Source organism: Dendrobates tinctorius, unplaced genomic scaffold, assembly GCF_039654945.1.
Source record: "Dendrobates tinctorius isolate UK_male_01 unplaced genomic scaffold, ASM3965494v1 ptg000143l, whole genome shotgun sequence".
Lineage (NCBI taxonomy): Eukaryota > Metazoa > Chordata > Amphibia > Anura > Dendrobatidae > Dendrobates > Dendrobates tinctorius.
In genome coordinates, this window is record NW_027361810.1 from 41,790,509 (window position 1) to 41,815,922 (window position 25,414).

The 25,414-nt window shown below is 44.6% G+C and overlaps 1 protein-coding gene across 2 annotated transcripts; it reads left to right on the forward strand.

Annotated features, from left to right (window-relative positions):
* Positions 1–1,949: 1,949 nt before the first annotated feature.
* Positions 1,950–24,100, forward strand: KLHL23 (kelch like family member 23). Of its 2 annotated transcripts, none has more exons than XM_073545828.1 (4): positions 1,950–2,244; positions 3,038–4,252; positions 8,274–8,426; positions 20,931–24,100. In XM_073545828.1, exons 1-4 carry the CDS (start codon positions 2,220–2,222, stop codon positions 21,239–21,241), a joined length of 1,704 nt encoding a protein of 567 aa, XP_073401929.1. In that variant the 5' UTR covers positions 1,950–2,219; the 3' UTR covers positions 21,242–24,100. The 2 variants fall into 2 exon arrangements, with proteins under 2 accessions (XP_073401929.1, XP_073401930.1); XM_073545829.1 differs by having other exon boundaries at positions 1,950–2,188.
* The last annotated feature ends 1,314 nt before the right edge of the window (positions 24,101–25,414 follow it).

The window sequence follows — 25,414 nt, forward strand, 5'->3', positions numbered from 1 at the left end:
CCTGGGCCTATATAACGCTCATCAAGATACACTTGTATCTCAATAATAAAACTTTAGTGTTCCTAAGTTCTGTCTGCCTGCGACCTTCAATATCTCTGCAACAAGTCTATGGTCTCCAAAACATCTGTCTGCTCCAGTCCCACAGTTTCCTGTCCACCTGTGCTTCCAGTACATCTGCTATCTGTCTCCCGCGTGCCTCACCTACCTGCTGTTATGATCGTGCTCACACACACACGGGTAACAGAAAAGGGAAAGAACTACCAAAGAAGGAAGAGAAAGCACACCTGTACCCATCTGGTCCTCGTACAGACTAGAAAAGGCCCTAACCACACAACTAAATACACTTCAGACCTGACTCCCTAAAAGGCCATCAAGGGGTTTCTTGGAACTCCTGAGCAACCAAAGGGGCAGCTGCAACACAAATCTAACAAAGGTAGAGGAAAGCACGCAGGGAGACATGAGAATCCAGGGTGAGAAACTACAACACATTTACAAAGTATAGACATGGATAAATAGGGAGACCCAAATAAACAAGCAGAATACGTGAAACCTCCTAGACCCTCAAAAGTGAAGAACAAGGTAAAGGTGCTGGGGATTAAAACACAGACTTGCAGCAGGGAAAACAACTGGGGCTTACTGGACAAGGTACACCCCCTAGTTGAAGAGCTGGAACACCAATCCATATGAAAATATAGCCAGCAAGTGAGTTAAGTGAAAGGTGAACATATAAAGCCCATCCCAAAATGTGATAGGGTAGAGCCCAAAGGGAAATGGAAAACACCTGGAAATAAGCCAATCAAGACAGAAAAAGCAAGACAACAGAAACCATCAGCATTTGAACAGAGACGAAAAGGATTGTAGCCCAGCAGAGAGGGAAACCGACCAAGCAGGAAAAGGTCACCGGATTGAATACCAAAACCGAGCTATGACACCTGCTGCACTGATGCCCGTGGCTCATATGCCCACTCAGACCTTGGGATGGGAGATTCAACATCACCAGCTGAGCGTAACACTGAATTTAATATCTATTGTGATGCTCTGGGATCTCTTTAGACCTTAGAGCATAATAAATGTAATATGTAAAAAAAAAAACATTTACCTTACCGCTCAACTCTCCAGCCCCCCCTAGTCCCTCATCATCACCCAGTCAGTCATCAGCACTGATATTCCCGAGCCTCTTGCCCAGGCTTGGGACCTCCATCTTTGTTGAGGCCAAGGATGGTTTTGTGCATGCACATATAAGGTCACGGCGCACACCATAACATCATGACCTTTCACGTACTTGCACAGAATCCTCCCAATCCTCATCAAAGCTAGAAGTACAGCCCAGCGTGGGAGTTTCGGGGATTTCAGCACGAGTAGTGGCGATCTGAAGATGCAGCAAGAGTGAGAAGTGCCAGAGAGGTAAGAGGAGTATAAGAATTTGTTTTCTCATTTGATGGCCTTTTCCGGATCATAAAAATGGCGGCCAACAATTGCCATTTTGCTAAATCGATGTAGAAATGAAATACAAAGAAAACCTATTTGGGTGAAAGAGGAAATTTATAAAATTTGATTCTACTCGAATTTCTTTGCTCATGTACCCTTTAAAAATCATTCTGCAGAAGCTGTGTGTTGTACTCAGGAACATGTGTTCTCTCTGAGACTTTCCAGCCACATCCTCGGATACTATGCGTTATTTTATGTGCATATATTTTAGTATTATTTCATGCATTGCAGAATTTTATTTAGATATTTTATGTAATTATTATTGTAATAGAATTAATATTAACAATAGAAAAAGAATCAGTAATTTATATAGACGTCATTAGTAATATAACAACATAGATAGCGATAACATTACATATACTAGGAATTATTAATGTACAGTGGTGCAGGTTTGTGACAGTGTATCATCTGCTGTGTCAGACAGTCCCAGTGACCTTTGGCAGAAGGTGGGGATGGGAAGAGGGAGACTGTGTATTCTTGCAGGGGATGGGGAGCAGCTGGGATACCAAAATAGGATGTGCCATTTCCCTCCCCTTTGCAAAGCAACTCTCTACAATTCCAAATCCCTGTGTGCAGCGGATGCCAAAGATGGTCAACAAGGAGGCGCTGTATCCAATGGCATCAGCCTGGGGAAACGCTGCAAAAGCCAAGGCAGCTGACAAGCCATTAACACTTCGCGGCCCACGCTAGAGCTCTGCAGGTAAACAAAAGATGATGCATGTGAAGCTTCAATGACAAGTGGTGATGGAGAGGCAGGTATGTGGTGCATCCTCACAGATGTGTCCTGCATGGCTGATCACAGCTCAGTCCATTGACAATGCAAAGACAATGGGTTGGAATGAATGGGATCTACAGAGACTGTATGATGGCATCGTTTGGGGGATCTTATAATCTCCTGGCACATAGACCCTGTGGATTTTGGATTTGCATGCTTGTGTTGCTCTGTGCCATAGAGTTAATGGTGGAGGGAGGTGAATTTATCCTAAGGCTAACAGCTCCCAGATAATCCCAGTAGTGGCTAAGAGGAGGCATCGATAGTAATAGGTTTGCCGTTGTGTCTTCCATCCGTGGGCTTTATTTACAATAACACAACGGCAGATGCTGGCACAGGAGGCTGCGGCTGCCCACACAATAGCATTTCATTGTGGTGGTTATTACTATGCCATGCGGTAATAATCTGCAGGATGGGGGAGTATTATTTTTGGAAATAGTTGGGTAAATAGAAGATGCTGTTGAGTGATGTCTTCTGCTGATTGTGGCTTAACCCATTAGGAAGCGAATAAAGAAACTCCATGAGGCTGAATCCGATTATTCTATAGGCTTCGTAAACAAGTGCGGTAATGTATCCGGAATATATTGTATCACACGTGGCTTTGTACTCCGAGGCATTGCTACTGTGTAACCTTGTAATGTATACAGTTACACACAATGATTCCTCCTTCCTTGGCTTTCACCGATATATCCTGGTGTTAGGTGTCATAGACTGTGCAGTGTCTGCATTGCAATTCCCTTTGTAATGACTTTTCTTCCTTATCCTATTATTTTACAGCCATGTCACAAAGGGAGCTTGAAGATTACTGCCTTTTATACAACGACCCGACCCACCATGTTGATTTCCTTCACTCGTTTAGGACATTTTATAAAGAAGGTCTATTCACCGATGTCACCTTGATGAGCTCCTCCGGTAAGATCTTCCAGTGCCATAAGGCCGCTTTGGCCGCATGTAGCCACTACTTTAAGGTGATGTTTACGGCTGATATGAAGGAAAAGTCCAACAATCAGATCAAGCTGTCTGGTATCGAACACTCCATCTTGGAAGCGTTACTGAACTATACGTACACCGCACAGATCAAGATCACAACCAAGAACGTCCAATGCCTTCTGCAAGCTGCAGACCAGCTCCACTTTGTCTCGGTCAAAGAGGCTTGTGAACAGTTCCTGGTGCGACATCTGGATGTGGACAACTGTTTGGGAATGCATTCTTTCGCTGAATTTCATGTGTGTCCGGCTTTGGAAAAGGAATCTAGAAGAATCATTGTTTCCAGGTTTCAAGAAGTTTGGACTGAAGATGAGTTTGTGGACATTGGGTTTGAGAAGCTGCTCTACGTCTTCTCCCAGAAGAACCTCAACGTGTGGACAATTGAGGCTCTTCTCCAACCTCTGGTCAGATGGATTGCACACGATTCCAGGACTCGGCTTGAACGTATTTATGAACTACTGAACTGTATTAAAGTTGATGTAGATGAAAATTATCTCAGGACCTCTTTGGAGCTGCACAAGAAGCACTTACTCAACGAAAATAAGATCCAGTCTTTGCTCTATTATGCTTTACGGACCAAATCACAAGACATGCCCAACAGATCAACAGCTAATATGTTTGTAGTTGGTGGCTACTACTGGCATCCCTTATCCGAAGTGCACATCTGGGATCCTGAAAGCAACAACTGGATCCAGGGGGCAGACATGCCTGATCACACCAGAGAGAGCTACAGTGCTACCAGTCTCGGACCCCACATCTATATCACTGGTGGATACAGGACAGATAACATTGAGGCACTGAACACCGTGTGGATTTATAATACCGAGAGCGATGAATGGACGGAGGGATGTCCTATGCTCCACGCAAGGTACTATCACTGCTCCGTCACCCTGGGTGGTTGCGTTTATGCTTTAGGTGGTTACAGAAAAGGAGCTCCTGCCCAAGAAGCGGAATTTTATGATCCATTAAAAAAGACCTGGTTTTCCATTGCTAACATGATTAAAGGTATGTACATGTGTATGCTTATTGCATAGCATTCAGAACAAAAAAAGCAAAAAACCATCCATCATGATGATATTTCATCTGTACGCTGTGCGCAGTGTCGAACTGGGGTGGCAAGGGCCCACCAGCAACCAACTCCAGGACCCCACTTTTCAGCTACATGTAAATGTGACATTATCCTCAGTCACAAATCTATATAACAATGAACTGGGAAGACTGACAAATGAATAAGATGCCTTTGTCTGTACATAGTGATTCAAGTATATAGTGCTAAGTACTGCTCATATAAGAGTGTGGTGGCCCACCGGAGAATTCTCCTGTTCTCTTGCCGGCCAGTCCAAGCCTGATTGTGCGTGTGCCCATTTTTTTTTTTTTAATATCCTGGGTAAGAGAGGGCACCAGCCTATGTAAAGGGATCAACCTGCAGCATAACCAAAGAAACTACATGAAAATAAAGAACAGAAGGATGCAAAAAGGATCACCTAAAATAATTAATGACTCGCACTAAGCATTTTATTATTTAGTACCTTCACCAACTTTTTGCTATTGGTCTCCTACAGTATGTGATTGTATAATAGGGTAGAGTTAAACACTTTCATTGGATTATGTGATCAACAGACATTCGGCTTTTTAAGTGTTTTTAATATTTTTGGGTTCATGCACAATAAATATTAATTATCGTAGGTGATCCTTTTTGCATACTTCTTTTCTTTATTTCCATGCATTTTTTTTTATCCGTGTGACATTCATTTTTTAGGTAAAAAAAAGCCAAATTCAGTTTACTGTGTCATTTTTACATTGGATTTATGTAACACAGATGCCATGCAGATAAAGGATTTTAGTGAATCACATTAGCCACGATATCCTTTTATTACGGCACTCTTAATTGCCATTTTTTCCAGCCTTGGTTATGGTGACACACCACTGTGACTGTGAAACTGTTCGTGTTAATGGTTAATAAGGTTAGGTTCACACCACGTTTGGACAATACTGTTGATATATTTAAAAAAAAAAAATGAATGCAATCATTAAAGGGGTTGTTCACCACACAGACAATCCTCTCTCCCAATATATTGTTATGACTGACATCCTGAACAAGTCAGAAAGCAGCAGCAGTTCTCACACCTTCTGGATTTTAGTTTCGTCCAAAGGAAGTGAGAGTGACCATTAGCGGCCTCTGATTGGCTACAGGGCTCACGTGACATAACGTCACGCAAACCAAGGAAGACCCAATGCCGACACTGCTGTAAAGGCGCTGGCTTCAGAGATGAATACAGGCTGTTTTTAATTTACATTGGGAAATATAGTAATTGAGAAATAGTTGTCAGAGTAGTGGACATCCCCTTTAAATTATAAATGTCACCATAGGTGATTTTTTTCTTTCAGACTATGACATCATACACAGTACAAACAGACAAAAGGGATTCCTGCTCTCCTGTCTCTATATAGCACATGTTCAAAAGCAGAAGCACCATAGAGGACATTATTCATCAGTACTGAGCAGTGTAGCTGTGAATCCTGCAATGAAGCAAGCTAAATCACTTTCAAAAAGCTTGAGTAGATCTATTGGTCTCTCTCTTTTTGACTATTGTTTCACCGTGCTACCACTCCCATCTGCACAGCCATTAAAAGGAATCTATCCCCCCCCAGGAGCGTATATAACCTATTAATATGGGCATACAGGTAATAGAAATGTTACACTAGTCCTACAAGTATGACTCGTATTAATGATCTTGTTGCTAAGAAATGTTATATTCTTTCTTTCTTTATACTAATGATTTCTTCCAGACTCCAGGGTGTGCGGTGTCTGTAAAAAATCCCTGCCTCCTGTTTTCATTGTATTACTACCCCCCTCCCATCAGCGTCAGTTATGGCCCTGGAATCCTGCGCCTGCACTCTATCAGAAACACATACCTCATCCTCACTTCTGTGGGCGCTGCATTCAGGGCTCTTCTGCGCAGACGCCGGCGAATTCTGCTCCAGTGACCTCCAGTGCGACAGCTGATAAGATGCTCTCCCCAGTTCCACCCTGCATGGTTATTGACATGTACACATGGTTCCTAGAAATGACTGTGCAGGGAAGAAGTGGGGAGAGCATATCATCGGCACGCACACCTGAAGTCACACTGACTCGCCTGCGCAGAAGATCCCTGAGTGCAGAAGGGAGGATGAGGTATGTATTTCGGAGGGGGCACAGCGTGCAGGCGCAGGGTTCCGGGGACGTAACCGATGTGCATGGGTGGGGGGTTGAATTACAATGAGGAGATGAGGCAGGGATTTTTTCCAGGCACTGCACGCCCCGGAGCCTGGAAGAAATCATTAACATAAAGACAGAATATAACATTTCTCAGCAACAAGACCACTAATATGAGGCATATAGGTAGGACTAGTGTAACCTCTCTATTACCTGTATGCCCATATTAATAGGTCATATACGTCCCGGGGGCGGTGACAGATTCCTTTTAATAGGCAGTTATAACCTAATCACCTTGGGAAAGGGCAAGCACAGACATAAAGGATTCCTGCTCTAGTGTTTAAATGGAGCACATGTTCAAAAGCAACAGCAGCATGGAGGACATTATTCATCAGTACTGAGCAGGGTAGCTGTGACTCCTGCAATGGCCGGGGTCACATTTGCGAGTGTGATGTGAGAAACTCGCATCAATACCCGGCACTCGGGACCGGAGAGTTCAGCTGCATAGAAATACATGCAGCTGCACGCTCTGGTCCCGAGTGCCGGGTATTGATGCGTGAGTTTCTCGCATCACACTCGCAAGTGTGACCTATGAAACATGCTAAATCACTTTCAAGAAGCTTGAGTAGATCTGTCATTCTCTTTTTGCCTGTGCTTTCACTTTGCTCCCCGACTTTCATACACAGTTATAATCTAATCCCTTAGTGAATGAGGAGCTCTTCCTATTTTTGTTCTTTGCCAAAAAAAAACAAAAAAAAACAACAGAGTAGCAATTTTTCAATGTAAATAATTAGGAGGAAGGAGAAAAAGTGGCACATAAGTGGAGAAAGAAGCAAACTTATATATTAAAATATTCCTATATTCATCTTTTTCTATAGACTTATGTGAAGTTTAATGAAAAAACAAAGACTATTTAACAACCTGTTATATGCAATCAAGCCGACAGATGGAAGCGCAGTCACTGCATTGTTAACATTTAACTGTAAGGCTGTGTTCACACACAGCGTTTTTTTAGCGGTTTTTACAGCGGTTTTCACTATAAAACCGCTAAAAATAAGGTGCACAGTCATTTCTATGCATTTTGCACTTTTTGTGCACATTGATGCGTTTTTTACCGCGAAAAAACCGCATCGCGGTAAAAACCGCAGCATGCACATTAATTTTGCGTTTTTTTCCGCGGTTTAGGCTTCTCCCATGCTTTTAGAAACCGCTGCGGTAAAAAACGCATCAAAAACCGCCGCGGAAAAATAGGTGCGGTTTCTGGGAAGGGATTCAGGTTTTTGTGCAGAAATTTTCTGCAACGTGTGCACTTAGCCTACGGCTATGTGCACACGCTGCAGATTTGGCCTCTGCGGATCCGCAGCAGTTCTGCAGACAGTGTACAGTACCATGTAAGTCTATGGGATTTACAATCCGCTGTGCACATGCTACGGTTTTTCAACTGCGGAAAAGCTGCGGTTTTGAATCCGCAGAAAGAAATTAACATGTCAATTCTTTCTGCGGATTCCGCTGCGGATTTCCACCTATTCCATTGTCCAGGTGTCAAACCGCAGGCCATTTTACCTGCGGATCCGCAGATACAAATCCGCAGCGTGTGCACATAGCCTTATGGGCCACTAATACAAAACAAAATGTAGGAAACCTGTGTGATAAGGTATTGGCAAAGAAGTACAATTTTTCTCTTGTATAATTTGTTTATAAACGGTTTCCGATTTTTTTATTTTGTCTTTTTTTTTTTTCATTCACTTTCTTCATTGAAACACGCATCCTCTTCCGTGCAGATTTCTATATTATGATGCCTGTCCATATTTGACGTAATCTTTATGATAGGTGTTGGGAACGCTACGGCCTGTGTGCTGCGCGAGGTGATCTACGTCAGCGGAGGGCATTACGGATACCGAGGAAGTTGTACTTATGATAAAATCCAGAGCTTCCACTCCGATATCAATGAATGGAGCATCTTATCAGTCTGTCCACATCCAGGTAAAGATCACATTTTACTCCTGGGGATATGTCATAATAAATAACAGTGCCATATTTACCTGCACAGAGACATGCAAGCCAGAAAACTCACCCATGTAAATGAATTCTTGCCTGACCGGTACTTGGTGGGGTTGGTATGGAAAAAAAAAAGATGAACAGAGTGCACCAAATCCTGTCTCTGCCAAAAAAAAATAAATCCATTTTAAAGTGGATCAGTCACGAAATTTCAGGATACAAACTGCATACTTAAGATCTGTTACACCTGTTACACCTGATGAGGCCAGTGTACTTACTTTGAAAACATATGTAAGAATGGCTGTTTAATTATTGAATTGAGACCATCTCATTTTAATTTAAGGCAGGGAACCGTTCACAAATACAGCCAGTCTGACGTGGATTTTCAATGCCTAGGACAGAAGCCGGGACCCCCACAATCACTAGATCAGGAGTTCAAAGTCAAGTATGAGACTGGATCGTTTTTGCGCATTCACACGTGGGACTTTTTGACCCCAGTTTTTGCAATGTGTAGGGATTAGGTGGCTGCCTTTCTAGCGATCACAGTATTATCACCAATTCAAGGACCGTACTCGGATAAGGTACTATCTGAGCATGCTTGGGTCCTAATGGAGTGTCTTCGGCGTGATCGCAAAATGTGTTCGAGTCCCCGCGGCTGCATGTCTCACGACTGTTCGCATGGATTGCCTAACAAACAAGAAAACCCTCCATTGTGTTGTCGCTATTTTTCGAGCACACCGAAGACACTTGGTTAGGACCTGAGCATGCTCAGATAACACCTTATCCCAGCAAACTCGCTCATCACTAGTATGTATTCAATAGTGATCACCTTGAAATATTTTATAATTAACAATGACAAAACCAGTCAAAAACAAAAATTAAAAACTTAAATAAAGTTTGTCTAACCTTTTGTTTTTGCTTAACCCCTTTCCTTTGTCCCTTCCTTTGATGTACAGTCATGGCCAAAAGTTTTGAGAATGACACAAATATTAATTTTTACAAAGTCTACTGCTTCATTTTTTCTAATGGCAATTTGCATATACTCCAGAATGTTATAAAGAGTGATCAGCTTAACAGCAATTACTTGCAAAGTCAATATTTGCCTAGAAAATGAACTTTATCCCCCAAAACACATTTCAACATCATTGCAGCCCTGCCTTAAAAGGACCAGCTAACATCGTTTCAGTGATTGCTCCATTAACACAGGTGTGGGTGTTGATGAGGACAGGGCTGGAGATCAATCTGTCATGATTAAGTAAGAATGACACCACTGGACACTTTAAAAGGAGGCTGGTGCTTGGCATCGTTTCTCTTCTGTTAACCATGGTTATCTCTAAAGAAACACGTGCAGTCATCATTACACTGCACAAAAATGGCCTAACAGGGAAGAGTATCGCAGCTAGAAAGATTGCACCTCAGTCATCTATCGCATCATCAAGAACTTCAAGGAGAGAGGTTCCCTTGTTGCCAAAATGGCTCCAGGGCGCCCAAGAAAGACCAGCAAGCGCCAGGACAGTCTTTTAAAAGTGTTTCAGCTGCGGGATCGGGCTACCAGCAGTGCAGAGCTTGCTCAGGAATGGCAGCAGGCAGGTGTGAGTGCATCTGCACGCACTGTGAGGCGGAGACTCTTGGAGCAAGGCCTGGTCTCAAGGAGGGCAGCAAAGAAGCCACTTCTCTCCAGGAAAAACATCATGGACAGACTGATATTCTGCAAGAGGTACAGGGAGTGGACTGCTGAGGACTGGGGTAAAGTCATTTTCTCTGATGAATCCCCTTTTCGATTGTTTGGGACATCTGGAAAACGGCTTATTCGGAGAAGACCAGGTGAGCGCTACCACCAGTCTTGTCTCATGCCAACTGTCAAGCATCCTGAAACCATTCATGTGTGGGGTTGCTTCTCAGCCAAGGGAATGGGCTCTCTCTCAGTCTTGCCTAAAAACACAGCCATGAATAAAGAATGGAACCAGAATGTCCTCCAAGAGCAACTTCTCCCAACCGTCCAAGAGCAGTTTTGCGATCAACAATGCCTTTTTCAACATGATGGAGCACCTTGCCATAAAGCAAAGGTGATAACTAGAGTTGAGCGAAACGGGTCGAAAAATTTCAAAAGTCGCCGACTCTTGGCAAAGTCGGGTTTCATGAAACGAAACCCGACCCTAGGATGAGGTCGGCCACGAGGTCGGCGACTTACGCGCCAAAGTCGAGTTTCAAAAGTTTGTTTTGCGCTCTTTTTCAGCCAATCAGGATCCACGGACACTGTGGGCAACGTGATGACATAGTCACGGGTCACCACCATCTTTCAGAAGGGCATGCAAGTGATTGGCTTGCTTCGGTGGGTGTCACAGGGGGTATAAAAGGGCGTGCACGCCGACCGCCATCTTACTTCTGCCGATCTTAGCATAGGGAGAGGTTGCTGCTGATTCTGTAGGGAGAGCGTTAGGCAGGGAAGAAGAAAAAAAAACTGCTTCTGCTGCTAGCGATTGTGCCTGTACAACACACCAGTCACTGTGTGTGCAGTGCAAGGGGAGGCTATATTGTGGTGTATCAGTGGTGTTGGTTGTTGGGCTGCCTTCTAAGGCTTCCTGACAGCTGCATTGCTGTTTACCCACTGCTCTGCAAACTGCTTTTTTAAAAGCAATCCCAATTTTTTTTTTTTGCCCTGCTGAGGTACTGAGCTGCAAACTGCTTTTTTAAAAGCAATCCCAATTTTTTTTTTTTGTCCTGCTGAGGTACTGAGCATGCATTTTTTCACACCATACAGCGGTGTACGCTCCTCACACAGTACCGTGTAACGGCTGTTATCACAGCCACAGTGAAGCTATCTGTGTCACTCTGTGAGAATAAGTCGAGGACATGTTCCGTTCTTACAGACCTGCACTCTAGGGAGATTCCTACTCTGCCCAATTCTACATACACCTTGTAGTTTGTGATACACTAGCCAATTTCTGCCTGTGACATAGCGCTGTGATATTCAGTGGGCCTCACACAATCCAAAAGTGTCCAGTGTCCACAAGTGTCTGCAGAATTTCAAAATCTCCCTTATCCTCTAGTCACTTTGGTCACAGCTGTGCCATCGAGCCTGTGACATAGCGCTCAGATATTCAGTGGGCCTCACACAATCCAAAAGTGTCCAGTGTCCACAAGTGTCTGCAGAAATTCAAAATCTCCCTTATCCTCTAGTCACTTTGGTCACAGCTGTGCCATCGAGCCTGTGACATAGCGCTCAGATATTCAGTGGGCCTCACACAATCCAAAAGTGTCCAGTGTCTGCAGAAATTCAAAATCTCACTTATCCTCTAGTCACTTTGGTCACAGCTGTGCCATCGAGCCTGTGACATAGCGCTCAGATATTCAGTGGGCCTCACACAATCCAAAAGTGTCCAGTGTCTGCAGAAATTCAAAATCTCACTTATCCTCTAGTCACTTTGGTCACAGCTGTGCCATCGAGCCTGTGACATAGCGCTCATATATTCAGTGGGCCTCACACAATCCAAAAGTGTCCAGTGTCTGCAGAAATTCAAAATCTCACTTATCCTCTAGTCACTTTGGTCACAGCTGTGCCATCGAGCCTGTGACATAGTGCTCAGATATTCAGTGGGCCTCACACAATCCAAAAGTGTCCAGTGTCCACAAGTGTCTGCAGAAATTCAAAATCTCCCTTCTCCTCTAGTCACTTTGGTCACAGCTGTGCCATCGAGCCTGTGACATAGCGCTCATATATTCAGTGGGCCTCACACAATCCAAAAGTGTCCAATGTCTGCAGAAATTTAAAATCTCACTTATCCTCTAGTCACTTTGGTCACAGCTGTGCCATCGAGCCTGTGACATAGCGCTCAGATATTCAGTGTGCCTCACACAATCCAAAAGTGTCCAGTGTCTGCAGAAATTCAAAATCTCACTTATCCTCTAGTCACTTTGGTCACAGCTGTGCCATCGAGCCTGTGACATAGCGCTCAGATATTCAGTGGGCCTCACACAATCCAAAAGTGTCCAGTGTCCACAAGTGTCTGCAGAAATTCAAAATCTCCCTTATCCTCTAGTCACTTTGGTGACAGCTGTGCCATCGAGCCTGTGACATAGCGCTCAGATATTCAGTGGGCCTCACACAATCCAAAAGTGTCCAGTGTCTGCAGAAATTCAAAATCTCCCTTATCCTCTAGTCACTTTGGTCACAGCTGTGCCATCGAGCCTGTGACATAGCGCTCAGATATTCAGTGGGCCTCACACAATCCAAAAGTGTCCAGTGTCCACAAGTGTCTGCAGAAATTCAAAATCTCCCTTATCCTCTAGTCACTTTGGTCACAGCTGTGCCATCGAGCCTGTGATATAGAGCTCATATATTCAGTGGGCCTCACACAATCCAAAAGTGTCCAGTGTCTGCAGAAATTCAAAATCTCACTTATCCTCTAGTCACTTTGGTCACAGCTGTGCCATCGAGCCTGTGACATAGCGCTCAGATATTCAGTGGGCCTCACACAATCCAAAAGTGTCCAGTGTCCACTAGTGTGAGCAGAAATTCAAAATCTCCCCTGTCCTATAGACACCTTGTACCTTGTTTTACATTACTATATAGTTTGTTGGATTTTGTCTACATTTCTACCAAAAATGAGGAAGGCTGGTGGAAGAGGCCGTGGAATTGGGCGGGGGTTGGCAGCTGGTAATGATGGTGTTGGTGGTGGATCTGATGGTAGTGGCAAGAGCAAAATAGGACCGAATGCAGGAGGTGTTGAGCCTGCGTCATCGTCTGGCTCCATAAGGCTTCGAAGGCTTAGTTTTCTAGGAGTTGGCAAACCGCTTTTAAAGCCAGAGCATCAGGAAAAAGTTTTGTCTTACATTGTTGACTCAGCCTCCAGCTCTATCACCTCCTCTTCTTCAGTTGTAAAAAGTAAAAGCACTGAGTCGTCATTGGAGGCTCATGTTCATGAACCACACCTTTCCTTGTGTCCTTCACCCCAACCAAGATTGAAGGATGACGCAGGCCATACTACTGATTACTCCATGGAGCTGTTTTCACATACCATGCCTGGATTATCAAGTCAAATGGTGAATTACCCAGGCCAAGATGAATCTGACATGGAGTGCACTGATGCACAGCCGCTGATGGATGATTCTGCTGGTACATTCACTCAGAGCACTACATTGTCCTCGCAGTGTACAGAGCCAGATTCTGACCCTGATGAGACTCAGGTGCCCCTTCCCGCACACTATACCACCATACACGGTGACACAGAGGAAGGTGCACATGACATTGAAGAGGAGGTGATGGATGACCCAGTTGTTGACCCAGATTGGCATCCATTGGGGGAAGAGGGTGCTGCTTACAATAGCTCAGATGAGGAGCATCCACAGCAGACATCGACATCGCAACAGCTGTTATCTGGCAGGCCCGGAGCACTCCAAAGACAGGTTCCAAAAATCAAAAGAGTTGCTGGACAGCTTGTCCAGAGGGTCAAAAGATCACAGCGTGCTAGGCAGCAAAATGTCTGCCAAAGTAGGAAGAGTGCAGTGTGGCACTTTTTTGAACAAAATCCTCATGATCAGGCCAAGGTTATCTGTAAGAAGTGCGCAAAGACCTTTAGCCGAGGGAAAAATCTGAAAAATTTGAATACCAGTTGCATGCTTAGACATTTAAACACCATGCACTTGCAAGCGTGGACACAACACCAAACCTCAAGTGCCACATGTGCAACTGATCACAACGAAGGTAGTCAGCAAGGCTACATTGTTTCCCCCACTGTAAGCCCACCGGTTAGCACAGCAGCAAATGTTGAGGTGTCGTTGCAAGGCCACAGCAGTCAGGGAATCCCACTGTTATATCAACGAAAGACTGATTCTAGGCCATCAGAAAGAACACCAACTCCATCACCATCATCAACCCTCTCTCAGTCCGCCCTGTCCACCGCTACTTCCACCATATGCAGCTCTCAAGTCCAGCTCACCCTCCCAGACACTATGAGTAGGTCAAGAAAGTACTCAGTCTCTCATCCGCATACACTGGGTTTGAACGCCCACATTGCCAAACTAATCTCGTTTGAGATGATGCCCTTTCGGTTGGTGGAAAGCGCAGCTTTCCGCGAACTCATGGCCTATGCAGTACCACGCTATGACCTACCCAGTCGCCACTTCTTCTCTCGCAAAGCCATCCCAGCCCTCCACCATCATGTGAAAGACCGCATTGTCCATGCACTCAAGCAGTCAGTGAGCGGAAAGGTGCACCTCACAACTGATGCATGGTCCAGTCGGCATGGCCAGGGCCGTTACGTGTCCATCACTGCGCACTGGGTTAATGTGGTGGATGCAGGGTCCACAGGGGACAGCGGTGGTGGGACAGTGCTGCCTAGCCCACGGTATAGGAAACAGTTGGCTGTAGGTGTTCGACCCTCCTCCTCCTCCAGAAGCGAAAGCTCGTCCACAGAGCGCAGTCGTACGAGCACTCCATCTGCAGCTGCCACTGTTGCACACGAGGTGTCCCCCTATCGAGCAGCTAGTGGAAAGCGTCAGCAGGCTGTGTTGCAGATGATGTGTTTGGGCAACAGACACACCGCCGAGGTGCTGGCCGATTACTTGAAGCGACAAACTGAGTCATGGCTGGGCAGTGTACATCTTGAGGCAGGCAAGGTAGTTAGTGATAACGGCCGTAATTTTGTGGCAGCCATAGCCCTTTCAAAACTCAGCCACATACCTTGCTTGGCTCACACCTTGAACCTGGTGGTGCAGTGCTTCCTCAAAAATTATCCGGAGTTAACAGCCCTGCTCCAGAAGGTGCGAAGACTGTGCGCGCACATCCGCCGGTCGCCTGTACACTCCGTTCGTATGCAGAAGCTGCAGCGATTGCTCCACCTTCCCAACCACCGCCTCATTATCGACATTGCAACAAGGTGGAACTCCACCCTGCACATGGTGGAGCGGCTGTGCGAGCAGAGGCAGGCCATAATGCATTTGTGGGAGGATACATGGCCAGGCACTTTGAGAGCAGACATGGAGTTGACAGGTGTGCAGTGGTCGAAGCTGAAAGACCTCTGTAAAGTCCTTCAGTGTTTTGAGGAATGCACACGGCTGGTAAGCGCAGACGACGCCATCCTAAGCATAAGCATCCCACTTATGCGTCTGCTCATGCAAACTTTGACGCACCTTAAGGAGCAGGCTTCTGCAGCCAATGTTGATGAGGAGGAAGAGGAGGAGGGAATCCTTGATGACATTCAGCCATTGTCTGCTCAGGGACCTCTCCTGGACGAGGTGGAGGAAGAAGAGGAGGAGGAGGATGATGGGGATGATTACTTAGGGGAGGAGGATGCATCTCGTGGGGCAAGTGAAAATGTTGGCGTGGCAAGGTCTGGTACAGGGTTTGTGCGTGACTGGAGGGATGTGGATTTGCCAGAAAGTGCTCCTCCAACCAGCACTCGCAGTGCATCATTGACCCCGGGAACATTGGCCCACATGTCAGATTATGCCTTGCTGATCCTAAAAAGGGACCCCCGCATTGCCAAAATGATGAACGATGATGACTACTGGTTGGCCAGCATCCTGGATCCACGCTATAAAGGCAAATTACAAAACATCATGCCACAGGAGAACCTTAACCTAATATTGGCTAATAAACAAGCAACTCTGGTAAATCGGTTGCTTGAGGCATTCCCAGCACACAGCAGCGGTGATGGTTCTCACACGAGCCGTACGGGCCAGGGGCAGCTTGCCAGAGGTGTTCGTGGTGCACACAGCAGAAGTGGTGTTGGAGACAGGGGTTTCATGACAATGTTGTGGACTGATTTTTCAAGTACCGCTCATACAACTGGTAATACTGCATCGATGGAAAGTGACAGGAGACAGCAGTTGTCAACTATGGTTACAAACTACTTTTCCTCCCATATCGATGTTCTCCCACACAGGTCATTCCCCTTTGACTATTGGGCCGCTAAACTGGACACCTGGCCTGAATTGGCACAATATGCCTTACAGGAGCTCGCTTGCCCAGCTACAAGTGTGCTATCGGAAAGAGTCTTCAGTGCAGCTGGATCAATCCTGACAGAAAAAAGGACCCGTCTGTCAACCCAAAATGTGGATGATCTAACCTTCATTAAAATGAACCACGCATGGGTTTCCAAGGATTTTGTCCCACCTTCCCCTGATGACACATAGGGTGACAGAAAAATGGCTTGCTTTGGTCCACCTCTTCCTGGGACTTGACCTATTTCACCTTTTGCATCAGCTGAATGTCCAACATCAACATATGCCACTTTCTAAAACTCCCTATCTGTGCTGCCTCCCCCCCCCCCATGGCCGGGGTCACCACCTAGCGCACGACACCGTGCGAGTGCCGTTGCCCTGGACAGGTGGGTAGGCCGACTCTTGGGTGCGGGCACTGGCACAGGGTCCCTCATAGTGCAATCAAGTGTCTCTGACGGTGGTGGTGCACACCCGCCGTCAGACACACCGCCGTACTATGAGGGGCCCAGTGCCAGTACCGACGCCCACGAGTGGGCCCCCCTTGCTTGGGCAGGGCCCCAGCATTTGCAATCTTTACCTCTCCCTGCTCCTCCGCTGTGTAGTCTGGGCCGTTAAATCCATACTGTGCCTGACACCGTCTGAGCCTGCCTCCTGATGTATAGACATATATTTTGAATGTGTACGCTATCCATACATGTTATCCGGGGATATGGTACCCTTTCTAACCTTTGTGCAATCACGTGCAATCCATACTGGGCCTAACACCGTCTGAGCCTGCCTCTTGATGTATAGACATATATTTTGAATGTGTACGCTATCCATACATGTTATCCGGGGATACGGTACCCTTTCTAACCTTTGTGCAATCACGTGCAATCCATACTGGGCCTAACACCGTCTGAGCCTGCCTCTTGATGTATAGACATATATTTTGAATGTGTACGCTATCCATACATGTTATCCGGGGATACGGTACCCTTTCTAACCTTTGTGCAATCACGTGCAATCCATACTGGGCCTGACACCGTTTGAGCCTGCCTCCTGATGTATAGACATATATTTTGAATGTGTACGCTATCCATACATGTTATCTGGGGATAAGGTACCCTTTCTCATCCTTTTTGCAATCACGTGCAAGCCATACTGGGCCTAACACCGTCTGAGCCTGCCTCCTGATGTATAGACATATATTTTGAATGTGTACGCTATCCATACATGTTATCCTGGGATACGGTACCCTTTCTCACCTTTGTGCAATCACGTGCAATCCATACTGGGCCTAACACCGTCTGAGCCTGCCTCCTGATGTATAGACATATATTTTGAATGTGTATGCTATCCATACATGTTATCCGGGGATACGGTACCCTTTCTCACCTTTGTGCAATCATGTGTAATCCATACTGGGCGTGAGAACGGCTGGCGAGCTGTTAAGCAAGCTACAGCACCTGTGGTTTGCACACGTAAGTTTTTCATTTTTTCAGGAATGACGGTTAGGCCTAATTCCGGAACTGCGGTTGACCTGCACTTACTGGGAAATCATTGTTCGCGGGTAATAATTGTAATCAGTGATCCCCATCACTAACGTTGTTCAGTGGGTTATCTGCACCTGTAAGCGACAAACGCTGGCCTTTTCAGTGTAGCGCACATGCAGCCACGGACATGTAAGGGCATGACACCAGTTATTGGCCAATCTCATGTGCCAGAGCCTCACGTGTCCCTCTAGTAAGCCGGACTCGGACCGCGGGGCATGACGGAGTCTCGTTCGTTAACGGAATTAAGCTTGCAATGTGTGCATCTGTTCTGTAGCTGGCATGGTTGAGGTTTCCCAGGTGGAGTCGAATTTAACCGTAGGCTCCACTCCTGGTGGTGCCCTTCTGGACATTCCTTTAAGGTTCAGCTTTGCAACCATACTGCCCACGTAAAACAAACACTTTGCCTTCATGAACCCTGTTTGGAGGGTCATGACTCGTGGGAATAACGCCGCCCAATCAGTTAACCTGCTAGAGAGATCGTTCGTTGCTCCCAAGCATGACATCACACTCCCTAGGAGGAAGGTAATGCCACTGTGGCGACCGTACTCCTGGGGGCGACAGAAGTGCACTGATGCCCAGCCACTGCTCGATGAATCTGCTGGTACATTGACCCAGACCACTACATTCCCCTCGCACGCTACACGGCCTGAATCTGACCCTGATGAAACTCAGGTTACCCTTCCCATATACAGTTCCATCATACACGGTGACAAAGAGGAAGCTGCAGATGAAAGTGCAGGTTCAGCCCACCCGCCATCAGACACACCACCGTACTATCAGGGGCCCTGTGCCAGTGCCGTCGCCAACGAGTGGGCCCCCCCCTGCTTGCTCAGGATCACAGCACTTGCAAAGTTGAAATACTGTGCAGTGAGATGGAAGATGGGGACGACGAGGAGTCCAGACAAGTACAGGGATTCCCTAGCGAGGAGACTTAATTGATTGTTTTCAATGTTGGGACAGCAATTTTTGGGGAGCACTATACTCTGGAGAATGATAGATGGGGCCCACCATACACTGGAACATTCCAAAGGTGGACATCAGACACTGGAGCAGCATTTACAGGGCCCATTATACACTAGAGCATTAGAAATGGGGCCCATTATGTTTGGAGCATTATTTGGGCCCATAAGACAGTGGAGCTTCATCCATGGGGACCAACATATACTGTAGCATTATGTGGAGCTCATCATATACTGTTTCAAACATTATATGGGACCAATGATTCTGTATGGAGAAATAGATGGGCCTCGTCATGAGATGTAAAAAGTGAAGTATTTTTCATTGTACTATACCGCTATTTCTCTGCCGTATCGGAGCATGATGAGTTGTGGTATGTGTTAAAGGGGCGCTCTTTCGCCCAGGGCACATGAAAACCTGGAGCCAGCCCTCCCCCCCCACAACTGTAGCCAAATAACCCCCATTTTTCAGTGCGTAACTTGTATTATGAAGTTAATTAAGGTTGACAAGCTTAAGTAAGAAGAATTGATGCTTTTGGCATTCAAATGAGCACTGTAGGTGTGTTTCCTGTCATCCTCTCACTGCCGACTTTTATTCCCCATTGACTTACATTGGGTTTCGTGTTTCGGGACGACCCCGACTTTTCCCTATAATCGGCCGATCTTGCTCGACCCGACTTTTGGAAAAGTCGGGTTTCACGAAACGAAACGCGACCCTAAAAAACCAAAAGTCGCTCAACTCTAGTGATAACTAAATGGCTCAGGGAACAAAACATAGAGATTTTGGGACCATGGCCTGGAAACTCCCCAGATCTTAATCCCATTGAGAACTTGTGGTCAATCATCAAGAGACGGATGGACAAACAAAAACCTTCAAATTCAGACAAAATAAAAGCATTGATTTTGCAAGAATGGACTGCTATCAGTCAGGATTTGATCCAGAAGTTGATTGAGAGCATGCCAGGGAGAATTGCTGAGGTCCTGAAGAAGAAGGGTCAACACTGCAAATATTGACTTGCTGCATTAACTCATTCTGTCAATATAACCTTTTGCTACTCATAATATGATTGCAATTATATTTCTGTATGTGATAACAACATCTGACAAACACACATAAAAACCAGAGGCCAGCAGATCATGTGAAAATATATTTGTGTCATTCTCAAAACTTTTGGCCATGACTGTAGACTCCGGCGCTGAGCCCACATCTTTCCCGGCATGTGTCAGAACAGGGTACTTTTATTACCATTAAAATGGTAATAAATATCAGGCTGCTGAGTGCTGCACTCTCCATTTTCCGGAGGTTTAAAAAAAAAAAAAGTTTCCACTTGTCTCAAAAAACAAAAACAACTCGACGTGTACATAGCTTTACAGATCATTCACACCCCAGTGATTTTCTCGCGCAACAAAATCGCTCCGAGTTTCGTCACTGATTATTTTTAATCATTTTCATCCAAATTTACCAGCAGAGTTTTGTCCGAGTTTCATCAGGAAAAAAAAAAAAGTTTATCTAACTTTTCCTATCAAGTCGTCCGTGAAAAACACGTTACCTGAGTGTCCGTTTTTTTTTTTTCCCCAAATGCCCATTGACTTGTATTGCTGATTTTTATAAGACGCTCAAATCAAAATTGGACAATCAGCTCCCGGTCCCATTCAGTAATGTAGATGCGAGTGACATCCAGAAAAAAAGAAATATTCTGGCACAAATCAATTTTTTTTTTTTTAATTTTATTTATTTTTTTTAACCGGTAAAATAAACATAGTGTACAAGTTTGGTATCGCCATAATCATACTGACTCAGAGAATCATGTAGAATCATCAGGTTTTTTGTTTTTTTTTAACCAGTGAACGCTGGAAAATCAAAGCTTCATTGAAAAAAAAAAAAAAAAATAATAATAATAATAATAATAATAAAAAAATAGCGTATGTTGGAAAAAGGCCATAACTGAAAATCGCCGCCCGGTCATGAAAGGTTAAATTTGATCTATAGCATGATAATATTTTAGCTATGGAAATGTCTTTGTGTAATGTGTCTGTCTTCCACCCTTCCTCAGAGTACGGGCTGTGCTCCATCACACTGCACAATAAGCTTTACCTGGTCGGAGGACAGACGACGACCACTGACTGCTACGATCTGGACAGCAATCAGTGGGTGGAGCTGGCGCCAACGATGGAGCGGAGGATGGAATGTGGCGCGATTGTCATGAATGGATTTATATACATCACCGGCGGCTACTCCTGGTCTAAAGGCACCTACCTGCAGAGCATCGAGAAGTACAACCCCGAGTCCGATAAGTGGGAGCTGCTGGGAAACCTTCCCAGCCCCATGCGGTCCCACGGGTGCGTCTGTGTATATAACGTATAGGAACGTGCGGTTACATTACTGTATTATTTAGGACGTCGGCTCAGGTACAAGGGGTTCAACTTTTTCTAGATTATTAGTCAAATCTACCAGGTGGCATTATGCCATCTTGGCACCTTGCATCAAATTTTTGCATTTTGCAAAGCTCTCCCATATTTACCGCCTGTATAGTTTCGGTCGCTCAGCCGTGCACGTAGCGGTTTCTATTACTTAGATGATCAATGTAGGATGAAAAATTTAGCAAATTGAATCCCATTTGCATCAAAAAACTAAAATAAAACGCCTTTCTTTCAGAACATCCACTTTCTTTACCTTCTCCAACAATGGGGTTGCGACGCAACAGAAAAGTGGGGTGGCCTAATTATTAATACTGTCTAAGGCCGGGGTCACACTTGTGAGAAACTCGGATGAGTCTCGCATCTCAATACCCGGCACTGCCGTCGGCACTCGGGACCGGAGTGTACGGCTGCATGTATTTCTATGCAGCTGAGCGCTCCGGTCCAAGTGCCGGCGGCAGTGCCGGATGAGACGCGAGACTCGTGCGAGTTTCCCGCAAGTGTGATCCCGGACTAATTCTTAGAGTACAGTCCCAATTCCTTCCCGATATCCATCGTACATGTACAATACAAGTTGGGAGCGGGTGTATGGTGCGGGCTCACAAGCTGAGTCTGCACCATACAAGTCAAATGTCTGTATGTCACGGCCATTCTTGCTGTGGCGGCCGGGGGTCTGTTAAAGACTACCATGCGTGCTATCACAAAGCTCTCTTGAAACCTAGCGTGTGCATGGGCTTCAAAGGAGACCGTGATTTGTACTATATACAGCAATATTGCTGAATACAGCACGAGCGATCGGATGTTCGCAGGTTCAAGTCCCCTAAGGGGACTAATAAATACAGTAAAAAATGTTTTAAAAAAAGTTTTCAAAAGTATGAAAAAAATATAAAAGCTAAAAATTCAAATCACCCCTATTAAAAAAAATAATAAAACCATTAAAAAAATAATAAAACAACTCTGCATTATGTAGTATCATGACTATAAAAGTCTGTTCTATCAAAATATAAAATGAATCAACCCAAATGATAAATGCCCCCCAAAAAGTAAAAAAAAAATCAAAATTGTGAGTTGTTTTGGTTATCATGCGCCCGCAAAAAAAGAAATGCAGTAAAAAGCAATCAAAATGTTTCTAAAAAATTATGTCAGAACTGCGGGGTTCTAATTTTCACACCGTCTAATCTAAGTTTACACCACAATTAGTTGGCTCACTTTGTGACAAAAAATGTGCGCCGCTATTTTTGCCACAACATGTTGCAGGCGCCTTTCTTTTTTGAGACCACGCCCCTTTTCAGTGAGGCCATGCCCCCAAGTCGGAAAAGACATAAAAATAGAGTAATACATAATACATGGTTCAGGGTAAGAAATACACATTTTTTTGGTGTAAATTACAGCAGAATTCTGGCACAATTAGCTTGATAAATATTCTCCATCGTGTGCCAAAAAAATGCACCAAAATGTCGTTGCAAATTTCTGGAACATAGGGGGGAATTAATCAAGACTGGTGTTTTATATGCCAGTCCTGATCGAGGATCTGGGTAAAATGAGATACAAGCCTGTAAATTAATTCAGTGAATCTTTCAGCTGTCATTGCAGTCTGGAGCACATTTCTGATAGAATTTACAGCACTACCGTGGCATAAATTATAACAAATCTGTCTGATGTGCTAGGCCACGCCCTCCCACTAAGCTCCACCCACTTCACATATTGGTCTAAAAATGCCAAGTGATAAAATTTTTGGAAGTTGCGCAAAAATGTGCAACTTTTTAACGGCAGTTTTCTGGTGTAAAGTATTGATGAATTCCCCGCTAAAGTAAGTCAGTAGGTGATGTAACTTTATGGTAGTCATGAACCACTCTGATAAATTTTGGTCATTTTTAGACTGTTTAGTGTAAGTTTCCACTGTCTAAAAATTAGCCAATTTTTTTTTTGACTTTGGATTGCTCAAAGATCATAAAAATTAGCGCTAAATAAAAAAGGCCCATATCTCTGGAACCTTATGGCAGATTTAAGAAAAACTAAAATAGGCAATTCTGAGGCTTCATTCGTTTTCTTTGCAGCATTTAGATTGCATTTTTTTTCATGCTGTATTGCCAAATGTGCTTTTTTTATCTTTTTTTTAAGATTGGGAAAAAGAGGTGATCAAAACTTTATATAGGATATTTTTTTTTAGCCACATCCTTAGAGGACTTGAACTTGTGATCATTTGATCACTTGTACTATATACTGTTGTACTTTACAGAATTGTCACCTGCCCTACACGGAGGACTCCATAAACACACATCCGACATAAAAGAACATCCTATGTCGGGAAGCTGTGGATTTGGTACTTAGGAATTTATTTAGAATTCCTTTTTTTTCTCTCTCTCTGTTTTTAGAGCACAACTTTCAACTAAAAATGTGATTTTTTTTTAATGTTTAATATTAAACCAATGACATTTTACCAAGTTATATGGAAAAAAATATTACTGTAACTGAAAGAGCACCTGTCACTTACTCAAAAAAATCTGCATTAAATACCTTGGGGAAAAAAAATCCCTGGGTTCCCCTGATTCTGCTGTTCTTTTCCATTTTGCAATGTGAAGCTCCATTCCGGAGATATTCATATTTGTTGCTTTTGGAGCGCAGTATGTGAAATCTCTGCTTGTAGTTCAACTGGACGTTTCTTCAGTCTTCTCTGGGCGTGTGCGCTTTAATTCCTACCTCCTAGATGCAACCAGTCATAGCACATCAGTGTGATTGGCTGCGTGTGGGAGTCAGATGTGAAAGTGCACGTCCCAGAAGAGACTTGGAAGAAACTTACAGCTGCACTACAAGCAGAGATTTCACATACTGCACTCCAAAAGTAACAAATGTGAATATCTCTGCATTGGAGTGACACAGCGCAAAATGGAAGAGTGGCAGAATCAGGGGAAATCAGGCAATTTGACAAGGTATATGTTTTTTTTTTAGCAATTGACAGGTCCTTTTTAAAGCACAAGCGTTTTTGCTATAGTTATTTTTTTTTCTTTGTATGAGTAGCTGTACATATTGAAATGACATGTATGGACGGTGTTCATTTTTTAATGTTGCTCTTTGTCATCATATATGATGATCTAATAAAAGATCAAATGTGTAAAGTGATAATGTGGTGAACTGAAAAAAAATAATTGGCACCTGCTCCACCAATAATCGACTTTTAGTCCACAGGTCACTGCTCTACTACAACTGCGCTTGGACACTGAAAAAAGACGACTCTGCTGATAAGACTAGATAGGTACCTATAGTTTAAGAAAGTATAAATATTTTTTTTCTGGGGGAGACGGGCATTTTTACTTTTAAACTGGTACGCTGGTGGGACACTCAGGGGGCATTAATAATTGTCCTTAAAAGAGGGCACTTAGGCATTACTTTTTGGGGCACCAATGAGGTATTATTGCTTTTTGAGGGGTACGCAATGCATTGTTCTTTCTTAAGGAAAGTTTAGTCCACACAGGCTGCTCATAGTAGAACCAGCAATGTGCGGCCTGGCGTTGTTCTGTTGTAAAAAACACTCCCTAAGGGCAGTTTCACACGTCCAGATAATTCCGGTACCGGAGCTATCCGTGTCCGTGTGCATACGTATGCCATCCGTGTGCTATCCGTATGTCCGTGTGTAACATCCGTGTGCTGTCCGTATGCTGTCCCTGTGTCCGTGTCTTTGAAAAATTATTTTCAATGTTAACCCTTTGACTTTTAAAAACGCACACGGACAGCATCCGTGTGCGGTACGTGTTTACACGGACCCGTTGACTTGTATGGGTCCGAGTGATCCGTGCTGTTGCACAAAAACGGACATGTCAGCGTGTTTTGCACACGGACACACGGTCCGTGAAAACACACTGACATCTGCATAGACACATTCATTAGAATGTGTCTACGTGTGTCAGTGTCTCCGGTACGTGAGAAAACTGTCACTACACGTACCGGAGACACTGACGTGTGAAACTGCCCTAAGACACTTTGGGATTTCCCCTTTTTAAAGTGTCCCAGGAGCGATTTTTGATTTTTCAACTTGACAACACCAGGCCGCATGTTGCTCGTGCTACTGTGAACAGCCATGTGGACTACACATGCTTCCATGGCTGCAGCGTCTCCAGTCGGG